This window comes from Tamandua tetradactyla, chromosome 1 (genome assembly GCF_023851605.1).
Source record: "Tamandua tetradactyla isolate mTamTet1 chromosome 1, mTamTet1.pri, whole genome shotgun sequence".
NCBI classification, from domain to species: domain Eukaryota; kingdom Metazoa; phylum Chordata; class Mammalia; order Pilosa; family Myrmecophagidae; genus Tamandua; species Tamandua tetradactyla.
In genome coordinates, this window is record NC_135327.1 from 216,805,778 (window position 1) to 216,824,918 (window position 19,141).

The 19,141-nt window shown below is 37.8% G+C and overlaps 1 protein-coding gene across 22 annotated transcripts in view; it reads left to right on the forward strand.

The window, feature by feature from the left end:
- Positions 1–19,141, forward strand: part of PARD3 (par-3 family cell polarity regulator) — a 676,839-nt gene that overhangs the window by 299,316 nt on the left and 358,382 nt on the right. For all 22 annotated transcript variants that reach the window (XM_077152059.1, XM_077152104.1, XM_077152083.1 and 19 more), the window contains one exon: positions 17,340–17,518. In XM_077152059.1, coding sequence (XP_077008174.1) covers positions 17,340–17,518 — 179 coding nt within the window. The remainder of the gene's footprint in view (positions 1–17,339; positions 17,519–19,141) is intronic.

Genomic DNA, 19,141 nt, shown 5'->3' on the forward strand with positions numbered 1-19,141 from the left:
TCACCATTATTTATTATATATTACTTCATTGCCCATTGAATTCTTTTTTGAAATGATCTACTAAGGCTGAGTGAGTAAAATGCAACCGCTTCATATCTGTAACTTGATTACGATTAAACGTGCCTCATCTTTCTTGAAGATTGAAGAAATCAGACCTCAGTAGGATTCGTTGCTTACCTTTTTAAAGTTGAGGCTCATCAAAGCAAATGGGGTTCAGGTCACATGTAGATACACTAATCATGTCGTTAAATTTCATGTTGCATCTTAAAAGCCATTTAACATGTGAGAAACAGCATTTTAGGAGGCCTGCTTTAGCAAATCTTTTTCAGTGATACTGAATTTCTTTTGAATTATGTTGTATGAATCAACCCAGCCTGTTCTAAAGAGACTTACTCAATGGTAGCACAGAAAATATTATAGAAATTATTATGGTGAATGCTAACTTTAGTCAATTCTCTTTGTGTGTGTGTGTGTGTGTGTGTGTGTGTGTGTGTATAATTTAACCTTTATTTGGGAAAAACTTTAGCATCATTACATTGCATATTTGACTTATCTTTATTCATTTCTAAACATATGCAAATCTACAGAGAGTAATATAGCAAAATCCCATGTACCTACCTATCAGGTTTTAATGATCAATTTATGGCCGGTTTTGCTTCACCTTCCCCAAATTCTCCCAAATGGGATTATTTCAAAGCAAATTCCAGAGCTCATATCATTTCTTCTGTGAATGTTTCAATATATATTTTTAAAAGATACAGCTTTTTTATATAACCCAATATTGTTATCACATTAAAAAGATAGTAATTTCTCAACGCTATCCTCCCTCTGTTCCCATGCTTAAAAACAGTAGTTTTCCACAGGTGCCGAGTACAGTGAGAATATTAGTGTAAAAGTTTGTTAAAGTTTGCAAGAATTGTTTTGTGCCTCTCTTTCTATTCCATAGTTAGTTTCCTGGACCTCTGTGAATTTCTTGAAGGAATGTCAGTCCTGCTTGACTTGAAGCAAAATGTTCTCCCTTTGCCTGAAAAAGCTTCTTCTCTGACCCTATTCCCAGCTGGCTCAAGACTCCAGTCAAGTAGCAATATCTCTGGTACATTTTTCATAATGTACTAAACTAGACTAGACTACATCTTCTTGCTGCATATTCCCATAGGGCCTTGTACTTTGGGTGACTCCAGAAGAACAGGGAATTTGTCTGGGTCTTTTAGATCCACTGGTGTTTAACTGGCTCTTTGAAAACAAGAAGTCCTGGCTTGTAGCATGTGCGCATTTCACAGTGTAAATATTCCCACCATGGCCAACTTCTTGCTACCAGAGTCGTGTCACTTAACATGGAGCTGGAAAGAGATGCATGGTAGCACAAAATATATGGTATTTCCATTGTACAGATGCAGCAGATATACCAAGAGCACAGATAATAATAAATTGTAATAAAATAGTTAGAAATTGAAGCATTTTGATTGCTTATGACTTCTGTTTTTAATCCTTTTAACAATTGTGCATTTATATAATTTAACTTTTGATAATGACTCTGTTAAACTTTCAACTAAAAAAACCCTGAAAATTTAATAAACTGCCCTCATGCATTGGTATGGGCCAAATCTGGCAACCCTCTATTCCATGAACAGGCAAATCACATCTGTTAAGTGGATTGAAGTCACTGGAATAAGGCAAGTATGGTAGGTGATTACTGCAGACAATTCAAATTGTGAGGTACCTGAAACAATTTTAGATAAAGTGGGTAAAGGGGGTTGGATAAGGGAAAGGGAGAAAATTTTCAAGATGTATCAATATTTTTTTATCAATATATTTGATTCTTCAAAGCTTACTATCCTTTGTATAAAGATATAGTTGTCCCTATATAGGCCCAATAGTGTAATATATGTGCTCTGGTTATGTAATAAATATAAATTTATGTTGACTTCTGAAATGACGGTTCAAATAATTATTATGAAATAAAAATCAGAGAATTGTAAAAAGGGAAAATGTGAATTGGAGATGAAAAACAAAGCAAAGGACGATGTATTTTTATCTAATTCGTATCTATAGAATATATCTCATATTACCAAGGACCACAAAGCTTCGAATTTGTTTCCTGGCAGCTAAAAATCAAAAAGGAAATTAGACCGGTTATCTAACGTTTTACCCCTTATCAACCTTCCTGACCAAACACAGGCTTTGTCAGACTCCTGATATGCACACATCATTTCGTCTACCTACCTATGAGATTCTTTTAGGATTTATTCCTCTCATTTTCCTTTGAATGGCCGTATTTAAATTTTCTTTGAACTTATCTTATATCAAGTATGGAAGAGCTTATTTTTATGGAAGTGGACTGCTGCCCAAATATTTTGTATTGGGCAAGTATTTAGAAAAATACTTTTCTAAATATTAAGCATTAAAGAGAATCTAGAAAATAAGATTAAAAAAAAAACAAGACAGAAACCAAGTATAAGTGAATTGTAATTGATTTACAAGAATGTACTTATAAACATATGTGCTAATATATTTTGGAAGTCACTTTATTTTTGAATTACCAACTTACTCTGCTATAACCTGCATGCCTTGCATTAGACTGGCTTTTATATGAGTAGTACGTATAAAAAATAAGGAAATACATGCAAGTGAAGCAGAATCTCGAGGCTACTCCAGTGGTACAACTGAATGAAGTCATTACCATTGATCTAATAAGTTCAATGGCAGGCGATTGGCTCTGGGGAATGAATTATAAAATATTAATCTTACTTTTCTGGGAAAATTGAATAGAAGAGATAAAAGGAAAAAATGATAAATATTTTCTCCCTTGGAAGTCCCATTTTGTTGCTATTCTTTCTGTTAATCTACCAATCATTGAAAGGCGAATTATCAGAAAAACACTTCAGTGATATTTTCTTCCTGCAGCTACTAAATTGGTAGTTTTGTGTTCATTACTTGATCAATTCAGCCTAACTTTCTAAATTGACTGAAAAAGACTCTTTTAGTGAAAATATAGTGTATTTCATGAGACTTACAGTGACATATTGTGTGAAAGTATGGATTAAGACCATAAAACACATTTTTGTTAATCCAAGTAAATGTTCCTGACATAGACATGAGATCAAATGCCATCATGGTTTAAAAAGATGGTGTAAAATTTAGACATTTTAATAGCCGTGTAGTAGGACGTTTCCAATATTGTTTTTTAAAGGTTAACTGTCAAAGTTTAGGTCCCATAAAAAAAAGTTTAAGAATGTCATAGAAGATAATATTTATTGTGTAATCGATATTGCTAGACAAAGCAGCCGTTCTAAGCTTTGTATCTAAAAATCAAAAGCTGTTAGAACTGGAAAGTTTTTAAGTTGGAATCTAAACCCTTTTTGTTATGGATGAGGAAATTGAAGTCAAGCAAAAGTATGGGCATCCCAGTGCTATTTTCATCTGCGTTTTGAGATGTGTGGTTTACTGTTTGAATTAAGACTTAAACATGTATGAGCTTGTGTTTCTAACAAATGGTGGTCAGGTTGATTGTTTTCTCCTATGCTGCTTTGGTGACTCTTGTCTTTTGTATGTTGAATCAATGGATGTTCATGTTTGCAGAGAAAGCTAAGGGGGCATTTTAGAAATTTGTGCTAATGTAGATAAATTTTTAAAAATCAAACAAGATTGATTACCATCCCTACTTAATTCAGAACAAAGGAAGGGAATCTAATTTTTCTGTTTTTCCACAGCTCGTTTGCCTTAATGAAATGACATTCTGCTTTGAATCATTTCCAATGAAATGATTTTCAATATTGTTGTATTTGTGACATTTTGACAATTCAAATGTATTCATTTCTCAAACCTACTGGAAATGCTGCAGTGCTTTTTTTTTTTCTTTTTTTCCACTGATCGTATCTGTGCTTGTTTCCTAGGAAACAATTATTGGGTTGAATTCTGTTGCATGGTTGTTAGGCTGTTAGAGTGACAGGTAAAGGTCTTAGTTTTATAGGTGTAAAAGTGCTACTTAAATATTAGAATGCTTTATCAATACTAAAGTGTTTTATCACCTCCATTAAAAAGCAGCCAAGCAGGTGTTTGTAAAGTACCAAATAGAAGATTACTTTTTTCCATGATTATTATTGGAATATTCCATTTTGTATACACATTTGCAATAGGATTTGAATGGTTGCAGTGGTTCAGTTATAAACATAGCACTTTAATTAAAAAATTGCTTACATAAATATTTGTTTACTTCCTTGGGAAGTTCTCATGGATATGTATCAGGATACTCAAAGCAAGCAAATATAAACATATAAATATTTTCTTAAAAAGCACAATGAAATGTTTGAAAATGTAGATTTTTTTTTTTGCCCTATACGGATCACTTGAAAAACTGTTGGCTGTCTGTAACTTTTTCAAATTAAAGATAAATAGAAGCAGTTGTAACTGCCCCAGTCCATTTTTTTTCTTAGTGATTGAAAGTTAATAAAACTGAGAGTGTAAAATTAATGGTTATTGAATCATACTTTCTAATATCCCACAAAATTGCTGATTGCTTAAAAAAATTCACAGGTATGTATATTTGTACAGTATGGTAGCCACTTACCCCGTGTTGCACTCTCAAAATGAGGCTAGAGTGTGACTGAAGGACTGAATTTGGATTGCCCTGTGTGGTTAGTGGGGGCTATCTTCAATGGCACGGATAGCAGCACAGCTATGCAAGAGGCAAATCACCTGGGAGCTTGTTAGACATGCAGAATCACAGGCTCCACCCCAGACTTATTAAATCCAAATCTACGTTTTAAGGATTTGTAGGCAAATTTCATCTGAGAAGCACTGCTCCAGTCCAGAGAAGATTCCCAATCTCGGCTGTGTGTTAAAATCTCCTGGAGAACTTATAAAAAATAGTGACTGAGCCTCATCTAAAACAATTTTCAGTATCTCTGGATGTGGGGCCCTGGAATCAGTATTTTAAAAAATAGCCCCAGATCATTTAATGGCTTGCCAAGATTTGAAAACACTAATATAGTTTCAGGAGTGGGTGTGGGAAATGGAAGGTGGAAAATGGCTATTTTAACTACTGACCTGGAATTGAATTCCAACTTTTGGTTAATTCTATTATAGGTGAATGTAGTAGAGAGAAAGAGAATCTAGTCCTTATTGTGTGCTTTGTATATGACAGATATTAAATTAATATAATATAATTAATATAATACAATATAATTTTCTCATACATAATTATATAGAAAGTATTTAATTATAAAATGTATAATTATATATCCTCAACCTTTTAGAGATATGTGTTATTATTAAAATTTTACACATTAAGAAACTATGATTTAAGGCGATAGGCACTTGCCCAAAGCCCAGAGATAGTATATGAGATGTGCAACAGGAATTTGAAAATGGGTTTATTTAACTGTGGCACCTACACTACTTGGGAATTTTCATTTAAGTAGTAAGTATATTAAATATACTTTTATTTAATACAGAAATATTTACTGGGATCCCCTGTCTTGTGCATCACTCCTACCTTTCCCTGCAAATCCTCCAATAATAAAATAAATTACAGTGATGTTAAAACCTTGTCTGTTTGCCAGTCATAGCTAAGGGAGTACTTGTCTCATTCTTAGAATTTTCATGGCCCTTCTTTTTAGCTGTAGAGAGTGAATAAAAAAACCCAAGCACCAGAGGAGTCATCGGGCAAATGACAATGAGTTCAGCTACTGTCTACTTACTAAATTCCTACCATGTAATGATACTGATGGTAGATGTTGGTACTAAAAGGTATAAACAAATCACTGTTCCCACCATTAAGTCTTTTGGTATTCCACGATTCTGTGAATAGGGGCAAGTTCTCTCTGGCCCGACTACTGAGGTTTGAATTTTGCGCCTCCCCCCACCCCGCCGCCTTCCTTGGATTAATTTGTGCCAAGATCCCATAGCCCTGTAACAACAGCATGGTTCCCTACCTATAAAATGGGAATAATAGGGTAAGCCTTGTTCTGAGGAATAATCAGTTAATGCATTAAGGTTCTCAGCACAATGCATGATCCATAGTAAATGCCCAATAAATGTTAGTGATTACAGAGTTATTTGACTTATTATAAATGATAAGGAGGTATTTACTTTTACATTGCTGTTCTGTTAAAGGGAAAAATTAGTGGGTCCGATTAGCTATGAAAGATTTCTGCACTTTGAAGGAAATATAAACAGACATGCAGCCATATGCTTCAGAACCATGAAGGCTGATTGCAGCCTTCAAGCAACCAGTTGGTGCCAAATAGCTATATTAATGGCCAGTGTATATAAGCTCTGTGTAAGCAATTAATTTGAAACTAGAACACTCAAGACAGAAAAATGAATAATAAAATGCCATAAACGCTTCTGAAGTGCTTCTGGGTACTTTTCCAGTAAAAAATAACTTTTCTTGAACTTCCAGCAGACCCTGAGCCTTTACTTTTCTTTATTTTTCTTCATGGCACTGATCACCTGGTGACATATTTTATATTTATTTGTCTGTTCATTCATTGTTGTATTAGTTAGGGGTTCTTCAAAGAAACAAACCCGACAAGATGGCGTATTATGTGTGTGTATGTGTGTGTAAATGTTAAAAGATTTGTCATAGGAATTAGCTCACACAACCATTGAGATTGACGAATCCTAATTCCATAGGGGGAGGCTGTGAGTTGGGGACTAGATGGTGATGTTGAATTCCCCAGGAGAAGCTGGCTATTTTCTGACTGTTTGAATCATCATTTCTCCCTGTAATTGGATGAGATCTCATTGCTGATGACAATCTCTTTTGTTGATTGTAGGTGTGATCAACCATGATACAGTCAACTGATTAATGATTTAAATTCAAAAAATCTCCTCATAGTAACAATCAGGCTAGAGCTTACTTAACCAAACAACAGAACTTAAACTTAACCATCACAGTCCACCCCTTTTCCACTTGGCACCTATATATATTTCCTTAAGCCATATCTAATCCCTAAATAAAGACATGCTAGCATAGTCATACACTCACCTAGCATAATACAGAGACCTGTGTAGAACTGAAAATACATGCATCCTTTGCCTAAAAGAGCATGTGAGTCCTTGGTAATATTCATTCTTAAACCTGATATCTTATGCCTTAAATATTGCTATATAAAGTTAATACAACTTATGTAATATAAGTTCTATATACATAACAAATATCTTTGATTTTTTTTGCCTATAGTATGTGTGTGTGTGTGTGTGTGTGTGTATCCAAACAAAACAAAGAAGAAATACTCATAACCATTACAGTCCTTGTTTCTGTAATGGGTCGTATGATGGTAACTTAAGTATACAACAGACTTCTACTACCCATCCCATATTTCCTTTATCCTCAGCAAACACCTTGGCTGGCTGTGATATTTGCCTCCTGGAATGACTCAATCCTTTAGGCCATTGGTGGTTCTCCCTGGGTTGTTGCAGTTTTCCAGTAACTTTAATCAAGGGCATGGTAGGACTAAGAGATGCCCTAGGAGATTTCCTATATTCCAGGAAAACTCTTCTTTACCTCAATTGTGTAGTTGCAGTTCCATTTCCTCTTGATAGTCAGGATCAGTCATCACAGCCAGTACAGTAATTCCCTTCTTTGCCTGTTTATTCAGAGGCATGAAGAGCCCAAAGTGGCCAGGTAGCAATTTTAACTTCCAGTTCAGTAGAATCATTGTTGTATTTCCTTGTGGAAACACTCTTCCTTTTGGAATTCGACCTGGTGGAAGCACACCTCCTTTGGAACTAAGCAGAGCTGAAGGATGTGGGGAGACGAAGCAAGCACTTTTCTAGTGGATCACTAGGGGTAATGGTGAGTGGTGTCACTCCCATTTCTACCCCTTGGTTCCTGGACCCGTGAATATTAGCTATAGGAGAAACAGGACCCTTAATTGAATGCTGATTAGATCATGTACATGTCACCCTTCTTGCCTTACGAGGATATAAAATCCTTGAAGGTAAGTACTTTATTTACTGCTAGTGATTAGAAGAGAGCACCTTGCACAATTTAGGTGCTGCATAAACATTTGTCTTGAATGAATGATTAGACAAATGAATAGAAATCTTTTAGTTTTTAATACTATGAAGATTCAAGCTCAAGATGAAAAGTCTACTATGACCAAAATGAAATGTAGAGACTGTAATGGAAGTTTAATGCCTGAGAGTTAGAGAAAATGTTTACCTACCATGAAGTGGTTGATGATGGTGAATGTGCTGGTGAAATTATTATAAAATCAAGTAAATTAGGAGAGCATCAAATGTACTTCATTAAATGACAGAAAATTGGCTAATGGAATTAGTGAATCACCAGTCTCCAGTTAAGTGAAAATTAATATACTTTTGTATAGTATTATGGAATATAGGATATAATAATAATAAAGGAATGGGAAAATAATGAGTACCAACAGTTAACTTGACAGTTACTGAAGACTTTAATCCTTAATAAAATAGTAGAAGACAAATGTCAAAGAGAGGGCACTAAACATTTAGAGAATTTCTTTAATGCAATCAATAATCAATGTCAATTTATGACAGACAAATTACTTGTCAGAGGAAATTGGAAATTTTAAAATGTAATTACATGATTGTTGAATTAAATTGCTTAAGTATAAGTGACATGAGGGATTTGATACAGTGTCCTATAAAATTATATGTGAAGAATTAATTTAGATTGGCATGTACTCAAATATTCTCACAGGGTAGTAAACACTGACTGAGAGACAATAATGCAAAATTAGAAGTAAAAAAACAGTAAAAAGTTGTTGGAATTTCTAACCAGTGAATTTATTATTACATGAAGCAGCAATTCTTTGTCTGTTTTCTACCAGGGAAGCTTTTTTTTTTTTTTTTTGGTACACTTACACTGTCCAATATCTATAATTAAAGGTTTGATCTTTTGAAAAAAGATTGTGCACATAATGCCCTTGTAATCTTGAAATAGTTGATTTGGAAAGGATAGAGGTGGAGGGATAGGCATACTCACTCCTTTTGTTTATACGGCAGAACTTCAACAAACATTTCTTAAATGGTATTTGATGGGCTGGGCACTAAGGGAACAATGAAGAAACATTGTTCCCATCTCTTAAGAATCTAAAAACTTAACCAGGGAGACAGGCAAGAGAGCAGCCAGTTCTAATCAGTGAAGTTAACATCAAGGCCTGATTTCACTTATGCCCTCTGAACATCTTAGATCTCCTAGCAGAGGCAAGGCCACTCCAGGCTGGCCTTGGAGAGGGGAAGAGGGGTAGAAATGGGAGTAAAGAGCCTGTGGCCTTCTGGTAATTTCTATGCAAGCCAGAAGTGTCTCAGCATGATGGTTGAGAGGCATTTTCCTTTCCATGTGCCATGGCTTAGTTGATGGTACTGTGACTTGACCTTGCCAATAATGGAAGGAAAGAGTAAATCTGGTTGAAAAACGGTGGGAGCTCAAGACTCACCATATGACATCCAAATTGTTTAGCACATCTACAGTTTTACTGCTCAGGGTCTCAAGTGTGGTTTGCATATCAACAGTGTTGATGTCACTGGAATATTAGAAATGCAGAATCTCAGGTCCCACATGACCTGAGACCTACTGAATGATGTTAGCGAGATCCCTGAGTGACTTGTGTGCACACTACAGTTTGAGAAACTCTGACCTAAAAAAGATCTTGTGTTGACTCATCCAAGGCTACCTCCTGGCTTTCTCATTCTTTAGCACTCTGGCCATGCTGAATTTCTTGTAGCTTTTTTAATTTTCTAAGAATTTTAGTTTCTGGTCTCTGCACCTGCGGGTTTATATGTGTGTACGTATGTGTGTGCACATGCATTTGTGCTTGTGTATGCACACATGGGGGGAGGGGTGAGCAAATACAATGAATAGAGTAAATACTTGCCCTCCAGGGCTGGGGAGCCAGGGTGTGAAAATACACAACTAATTGAATACATGGCCAAAGGCTCTTAGAAGTAGAAACAAAGTACCACGGGAGAAAGGGGCAGGTTAATTTTCCTTTCCTGTTGTATACTCATTCTTCAATCTGCCCCATGCTCCAAGCGGCCAACTTTAATCATTGCCACAGACAGGCTCCATGTTTGGGATTCTGCCTGGCTGGACCAGGGGATGTGTCAGGAGAGTGGGCAGAGAGAAGAGCTGGGACTGGTGCCTGGGCTGTGTCCCTGCCCGGCTGTGGTTGCTGCTGCTAGCTGTGCTCCCCAGGGAACGCCACAGCTCCCCTCGCACTTGGTCGGGTGCAGCACCGTTGGCCACCTCTAGGCGCTGCTTCTGAATCCTGTCTGTGTGTTTGTAAATACTCCGTTACTCCTACTTGAGTCTGCCAGCTGCTTGCTGCTGGGACACTAACACTGGCTCTGATGGATCAGAAGAATTGATGCCTTTGTAGGAAACCTGTGGGCATTTGCAGAATAAGGAACGGGTGTGGGCAAGGGGCGAGGGGCTTCCCGGCTGAGTCCTCTGCTGTGGTGCTGTCAGCGATTTATGACGGTGAAGTGTTATGTTAGTTTGCTAGCTGCTGGAATGTGATATACCAGAACTGGAACAGCTTTTTCAAAAGGGGGATTTAATAAGTTACACGTTTAAAGTTCTAAGGAAGTGAAAGTGCCCAAATTAAGGCACCAACAAGAGGTTACCTTCATTTAAGAAAGCCAATGAGTCAGGAACACATTTGTCAGCTGGGAAGTCACGTGGCTGGCATCTGTTGGTCCCTTGCTCCTGGCCTCTGTTGCTTTCGGTCTCTGTTCCTGTGGGGGTTCCTCACTTTGCTTCTCTGGGGCTGGCTTTCATTTCTTGTCTTCCCGTCGCTCTCTCCAGGATCTGGCTTGCTTAACATCGTGTGGGAAAGCCCACAGTGGTGTCTGCTGGCTCCAAGCATCTCCAAACATCCGTGTCTCAGCTCTCCCGGTGGGCTCTGTGGTTTCTGTCAGCTCTGACTCTCTCCAAAATGTTTCCTCTTTTAAAGGATTCCAGGAGACTAATTAAGACCCACCTGGAATGGGCAGAGTCACATCCGCCTCTAATCAGAGGTCACACCCACTATTGGCCACATCGTATCCCTATGGAGCTAAATCTAATTAAAGGATTCCAACCTACATTATTGAATTAGGATTAAAAGAAATAGCTACTCCCACAAGAGTGAATCAGGATTAAAACATGGCTTTTTGGGAACATTATATATATATATATACACACACACACACATATATATGTATATTTTGCTGTTCAAAATTTTTTCCCCATACCTTCCCTACCCCATTTGTAAGGAACTAAAACATTACATCTGGTGAACAGCAAAGATTTCATTACACCTCAAATGTAGAATACCTGTGAAGCAGAGGGATGTTGGCTTTTAAAAAAAGAAGCAGATTAAAAAGAAAAAAAGATGCAGGACTCCTTCGGTTCTTCACTAGTCTTAGAAAAACTTTCCAGAATACTGCTTCACACTATTTTGCAGCAAATACTGCGCATTCTGTATCTGGTCCTGTGTTCCTGTAATGGTCATGATCCAATCTTCAGATCCGTCTAAAGGCTCATCAATTTTGATTGACGCTCCTGACTCATGACGGATTTGTTTTATCTACTGGCCACCTTTCCCAATAATAGCTACATAATAATAGGTACATAATATTTTCAAACCAGCACAAGCGTGTTAATGGAACCGCCAGTGCGATTTGGCTACACTGGGCTACACTTAGCCAAATGGGCACTGGGCTGTGAGACAACTATTACAGGAAGAGGTGTTAGAAAGACACCTTAACTTCTGCTTGCTGCAGCCCTGGACACTGAATCTGTAGTATCCCGGTCGTGACTTGCTCTCCATAGCTCAACTTCTGCCCTGTCACATGGCCATCTCTCTCCTTCTGCCTGTCTCCTGTCTCCTCCCTATGTACAAATTTCCTCTGCCTGTAAGGGTTCCAGACCCACCCTGATGGAGTTTGGCCTCATCTTGGTAAGATCTTTGGAGATCCTGTTTACAAGTGAGTCCTCCCCCAAGGTGCGGACTTTAACATGTCTCTGTGGGGACATAACAGAGATTCTTTATTATTATTATTGTTGTTGATATAATGGTAGATTCACAGGCAATTGTCAGAAATAATGCTCAGAGATTATTTTATAGCTCTCCCAGTGGTAACATTTTGAAAAACTATAGGACTGTATCAAAACAAGGATATTAACATTGATACAATCTACTGATCTTATTCAGATTTCCCCCTTTTTTACTTGTGCTCATATGAGTGCCTGTGGTTGTTTTGATCAGAGTGGTTATAGTTTCCGTTCCAGGAGAATCCTAATGCTAAAAGGTTAGTACAGCTAGGAAAAAGTCTTGATTTTTCTTTGGGACCATTAATATGACATTAGAAAGTTACACATATTCTTTCTCCTTCACTGTTAAGAGTTCCTTTTTTTCAAATAAAAAGCCGCGATTTGGATTCCACCACCCTTCCCCCCTCCCATATGTGTCTGAGAATCAATAGAAGCTATTGAGAAATATATAGAAATGTGTTTTAAACTCAGCATTCCCAAGAAACCTCCCTTATCTCAGGTGTGCATAGGCCTCTCAGGGAGTTGATACATCTTAGTTCTTCCCAGACAACAGTGTGACCAAATCCAAATTGCACATGACGGGGAGTCAATGAACACGACTTGGGTTCCAGCCAGGTCACAGAGGAGCAATGTGACCTTTGACCCCACCTTTGACTATGGATCTTATCTGCAAAATGTGCTATTTCAGTTTACCTCTGAGGTCCCTTCCAACAAGAGTGTTCTATGGTTATTGCTTCTATATATATATAAATAGTTAATAACAGTGTGATAGAACTTGTTTTATAGCCTCTTCTCTGGGCCATTCATTGTTCTTCGAATCTTATTTTCAGCTCTAGCTTCCAGAAATTTCTTCCTAAGAATTATACCTCACTAATTGAGATACTGAGAAGTACCTTTTTAAAAAGGGGCAATATATATATGTATATATGAAGGTTCATTTGACCTGATGACAGGGTTTATCCCCATGGTACCTGTTAGCAGATTGGCTTTTCCCACTGTGAAGAGGGGGCATCTAATTGCTTTAGAGGAGGGGGAGGCAGCCCTCATTTTGCATGCAGAGTAATTATGCAGTTTACATCATAAATTCTCATAGAACATGTGGAACTGAGTATTATTTTTAGATTTTGATTGAATAGCTTGGCGGCTTACGCCTGTCTTCTTGGAAAAGGTTTACTCGTTGCCTTGAGTGGTTAAATAACTTAAAAATTACTAGAAGTGTGGGGGAGGGGAGAAAAGCATTGGGAACACGGATGAGAAGGGGTAGGGTATTTAGCAGGTAAGAAAAAATATATATCCTTTTATTCTTGGTTCTAATTCATTATTGCATTTGCCGTTTCTCCCACTTATTTAAAAGGCACCTTACTTAAAGAGGCATATCAATATTTACAGTGCATTAATGCCACAGAGACTTTGAAACATTGTGATTAGGATTTATTGATGTTTTATCCACTCTTCAAAGCAGCTACAGACATCAAATAGTCTCTGCCTTCAGCCTGGATTCAGTGACATTGCACCAGTCCCCCGTGCGCTTCATGCAGCAGCTTAATTATTGAGGATCCCTGTCTTTGAATTTTCTTTTTAATATTTTAGAGGACATACTCTGAAAATCCATATTTTAAATAAATCAGAAGACTATGGGGGTGAGAAAGTTTTATTATCAGGTTTTAAAATGCATTAATTTTCCTAAAATTGGGGATGAGAAATTGCAATAATAATGACCAAATTACCTTAAATGAGATGTTCTTATTACTCCTAATTACCATAAAGAACACAAATTACAGCACATTTTTAGTAATGCTGAAATATGCCATGGACTCTAGGAAAAGCTAGCAAATCATAGATGAGAAAGGTTTATTCATATTGTATTTCTCTGAGACCAACACAAAATAGCTATCTTTATGTAATGTTATATTTTAGTAGGATCATGAGAAGGGACACCTGTCAGATGAACGCAGGCCGTTGTGTTTCATGATTCATTGTGTTATAAGGCCGATATTCTTGTTTCTTAAGAGCAGGTTCAGTTTGCCCAAAGACTGCATGTTGTTTGTAGCTGTTTCTGTAGCATTACTTACAACTCTTATGTTTTATTGTTCTTCTGTGTTGCTTATAAATACATTGTTTACAGGCACCTTATGAAATGCTCTCTTTCATATATTGTTATCAGATTCTGTTAGGGTGAGGTTTGGTGGATGAATATTGGTATTTTTAGAATTAAGAGGAAGCTCTAAACCCTTTAGTGCAGACTCTGATTCAGTAGATTAGAAGGCTGAGCCCTGATGAAGCGAAGTGACGAGAATTGATCACAATTCTGCCTGGCCAGTGGTTTTCAGTATGGTGGCTGTGGATCCTTTTGGGGGTCACTAAGACTATTTAAGGGAATCTGGATATATAAGTTATATTTATATATAAATATAAAACTATTTCCTGATATTACTAAAACCTACTTTGTGTTAGATGAAAGTGATTTATCCATCCACTGTGCAACCATAGAACCAAGAAGAGATGGTAAACCATGATGATCATTGCTCAGAGGCGACAGCATCTTGCTGGGTCTGTGTTGAAGGCCGCGTGGACATGGCCCTGGTGGCCTGGCCGCCTGGACCCTTGGTTCCAAAGTGGTTATAGCATGTGTGTGTATGTGTGTGGGTGTGTGTGATATGCCGACTCAGTTCTTTCCTCACTTCAGATTGCTAGAAAGAAAGCCTTGATTACAGCATCATGATGTCATTCTTTGGTGAGAACATATTGTTTACTTCTTCAACTGGATTCTGTTCCTTTCTCATCAGCCTGCTAATCAAATCGAGGATACCTTACTGGATTTGACAGTGAACACACATGTAAACATGGGCTCTGAAATTGCAAGAAGTACTCAGTTATCAAGTACTTCCAATAAAAGATCCATTGATTTCATTTACCAAAATGAACAGAAAAGGAATCATTTTTAATCCACGAAGAATTCACTGAAGGGACCACCTTATCACACATCTCCAGGAGGTGTCACCCGTATTGTACTTTATGTAAATGGTAACTCTGGAGTGGTACCCTGATCCTGGACTGTTAAGAGACAACTCACAAGTGTCTACAGTCCCTACTCTCTAAACCATTTTGTCCATGCACCCACTCAGTACCACCATATGTATTGAGAGTTACAGATACAAAATGGTAAAATGTTGATTATTTTTGTCTGTTTCAGACAAACACACTGATACTGTGATCATATCTAGGTAAATGATGATGCCCCTAATTAGTTATCTAATATAAATCATGTATGCACTGTATTCTCCTGAAGAAATTTTCAATGTAAGTTGTTTTATTATGACAAAGCAAATTCCATGGGGGTGTGTAGTCTCTGAATTTATGCTCTTATGTGGTTAGTTTTTAAAATAGATACACTTTTGGTCATTACCTCTGCAACATTTTTAAAAAGCCTTCTCTTGGGAGCTGCTGGTATGTCTTTTAGACTTAAAAACACAGACATTGGGGTGTCCAGAGTTGCTTTACAACCAAATTATTAAAGCTTCTGTAATTGGAAAGCAAAAGAACCCATATTTTGGTAACAAATATTATGTTTGCCAAGAAGTATTTTACTTTTCCCCTCAACTTCCTTTTTTTTTTCCTTTTCTGCTTATGATTTTATCTGATGAGTCTAAGAATTATTTTGTTGCCTCTTGGGAGATAATCTCTAGAGCACTGTAGTATAAACTAAAGTGTATAGACACCTAGATGTATGCTTTTGTGAACTTGTTCTGAAAGTGAATATGATTCTTACTGTTTTTTTTTGTGGAGGGATGTTTTTTGGGGGGTGGAACAGGGCAGTAACATAAATTTCAAGAAGCAAAGGCTACCATAATTATTTACATATACTTAAAAACTGGACATTTTTCTTCCCTGTAATATGCATGTGTGTGTTTCTCTCAACAGATTATTATAACCACCAACAATATTGAGTTACTTTTCAGCATATTTTTTTCTCTGGTAATGTTAGTTAGTCTCTATTATTATTTTTTATATCCTCATGATATAGAAACAACTGTTAAATGGCAGTGTTCCTGTGGTTTATATGCTTCTGTTTTCTCTGATCATTTCTTTCCAATTTGCTTTAACATCTTTGAGACTCTTGAACAGACAATAGCTTAAATGTAATTGTCAGTGTATATGAACCATCCTTAGTCCTAAACCGTAGACCGATGCCTGCATTCATCAGAGTTCCAAAAATGTTCCTCACGGATAAAGTTGTTTTGTTAGAGGTTTTTTTTAAAAAAAAAGAAAATAATAATAATATTTAACCTGCGTCCTAGTTTTTTGAAAAAAGATTATTCTAAACACAATGTAATAAGAAATTTGTGTCTTATGCTTATTATATTTTGATGTGCTTTGATCCAGTTGATGAGAGGGGCTTTTTGTCCCCATTCCAAATGTGCTTTTACCCTTCTCTCTGCGTTCTGAGTTCTGTTTCCTCTGTGCTCTAACAATGATCATCTCTGTGAAGATACTTTCAGTGCGAGTGATATAAATGCTAGCCTGATTTTGTTATTGATTTCATCACAACAATTGGCTTGCAGACTCCTCTTCACATGAATACAGTTGCTAAAATACTGTCTCATGTAATGGTGTGTATGTATAAATAAAAAATACTACCTGCTTTTTAGCAAACCATCAAGATCTACTCCATCTTAAACATAAATATGTTATCGGATAATACATGATTGAACAAAAATATTTTATTCAACAGAATTCTTTGATAGACTAGCCTGGCGTTATCTAGATTCTGTATCTCTAATCCACCAGATACGGTTATAAGTTAGCTGAAATTTGTCCCCTTGCTTAGATTTTCATTTATATTTTGTGTGAGGGATATGAGATATTTGAAGAATATTAGTGGTTATGGTTTTTATGGTTACCCTCTATTGAGTGTTACCACATGCCAGGCACTGTTTTAATCGCACTACGTAATTTCACGCTCGCAGCAACCTCACGCCACGGGTTCATGGGAAGGACTAGAGGTACAGGGCAGGTGGCAACTTGCTGGAATTCACCTGGATAACAAGGAATGGCATCTGGGTCCCAACCGGGCAGTCTGCCTCCATCCCTGCTCATCCCTGAACCACACTGAGTGCTGAGCTCATTTGCCACCAAGTGTTTTAAAGGAACTAATGGGACTTCTATGTAGAATGCTGGGCCACTGTCATTGTCTTAAAAGTGTTGCAGTTCAATCTTAGAGATTTAACTGCCTTTGTCCTAACATGTGGTCTTCAAACATTAGTGTCTTTTTTTTTCTTTTTTTTAACATAGTGCTTTTCTTTTGTATTTATAGATATGCCTCTTCATGTCCGACGAAGCAGTGATCCAGCTTTAATTGGCATCTCAACTTCTGTCAGTGATAATAATTTTTCCTCTGAAGAGCCTTCACGGAAGAACCCCACACGCTGGTCCACGACTGCTGGCTTCCTCAAGCAAAACACTGCTGGCAGCCCGAAAGCCTGTGATAGGAAGGTAAGCACTTCCTCTCTTGCTGCAGCCCTTTGTGTCTCTGTCTTCTTGGCATCAGTGACGCGTGTCTGTTGTGGGCTGGATCCTTTGTTTCTAGGGTCTCCTCACTGTGGCCCTTTGTGTGCTCACTCAGCTTTGACATGAATTTCAGGGCCTCTCCTACTTTAAATTGAAGTTGAGTTTTCTGATAAAATTCAGTGCTATATGTGACATACATTTTTTATGTCTTTAGTTTTTTGGGTTTTTTTCTTACTTTTTAAAAGGGGAATTTTTAAGTTGCAGTTCTAAGACCATGAAACTGTCCCAATTAAAGCAAGTCTATAATAATGTCCAAATTAAGGCACCAACAAGAGGTTACCTTCACTCAAGAAAGACCAGTGGTGTTTAGGGTCACTCTCTCAACTGGAAAGTCATATGGTGACCATGGCGACATCTGCTAGCTTTATTTCCAGGCTTCCCCCAGGGATGTTTCATCTCCATCTCTGGTTCATCTCTGGCTGTGTGGGCTCTCGTGGTTCTCATGTCTATCTCACTGCTATCTCACTGCTCTAAAAGGGACTCTCTCCAAAATGTTTCCTCTTTTAAAGGATTCCAGTCAAGGCCCACCTGGAATGAGTGGAATCACGTCTCCCTCTAATCAAAAGTTTACCCACAATTGAGTGAATCACATCTCTATGGGAACGATCAAAAAGCTCCTACCGGCAATATTGCATGAGAATTGAAGGACGTGGCTTTTCTGGGGTCCACCACAGATTCAAGCCAGCACATTCCACCCTTTGGACCCCCAAAAGATATGTTCTTTCCAAATGCAAATACATTCATTCCATCACAATATTAGAAAGCCTTAAACCATTTCAGTAACCATACAAATACAGTACAAAGTCACAAACAAACAGTAAGAATCTCATCAAAGTCAGCCACCAGTATGGTCTATCCTAAGAAAAAATTCTCCTCTGGTTCTGGACCTGTAAAACTCAGAACAAGTTATTTGCTGCCAACTTAAAAAGAGAGACAGTCATAGGATAAGTACCCCCATTTTCATAGAGAGAAAGTGCTTAGGTCACTGGACCTAAGCACTTTCAAAAACCTGCCAGGCAAAGTCCATTCGATTTCAAAGTCTGAGAGTCATTTATCTTCGGGACTTTAGGAAGCAGCAGTCCCACCCTTTCCAGGGCCTGCACAGTGACGTGCCTCTCTGTGAATACAACCTTGGGGGACATTGGGGAGAACACCTTGTTTTTTTGGCTCCACCCTCTCCAAGCACTGGGGACACACACCCAGCTCTCTGCCATTTCTGGACCACATGCTCAACCCCTCCATGTGGTGACAGCCAGGCTCTCCCCAATCCCCAAGAAATATGCTCCACTCTCAGGCCTGAGGTCACATGACTCTTCCACTGTAGGTTGGTAGAAGACCCATCCTCTGCATTTGAGTCAAACTCACCCTCTCCCCGTGGTTGGGTCTACTCTCCTGGTTCAAGTTTTCTTGACTCTGGACTTTATCTTCCATAAAGATATTATTTTTCTCCAATGTGTCCCTTTCCTGTCCCTCTCAGTCCAGACTGGCAGTGGTTCTGTTTTTACAGATCCTGCAACACTCTTATTGGCTTTCTATGTAGTAGGCTCT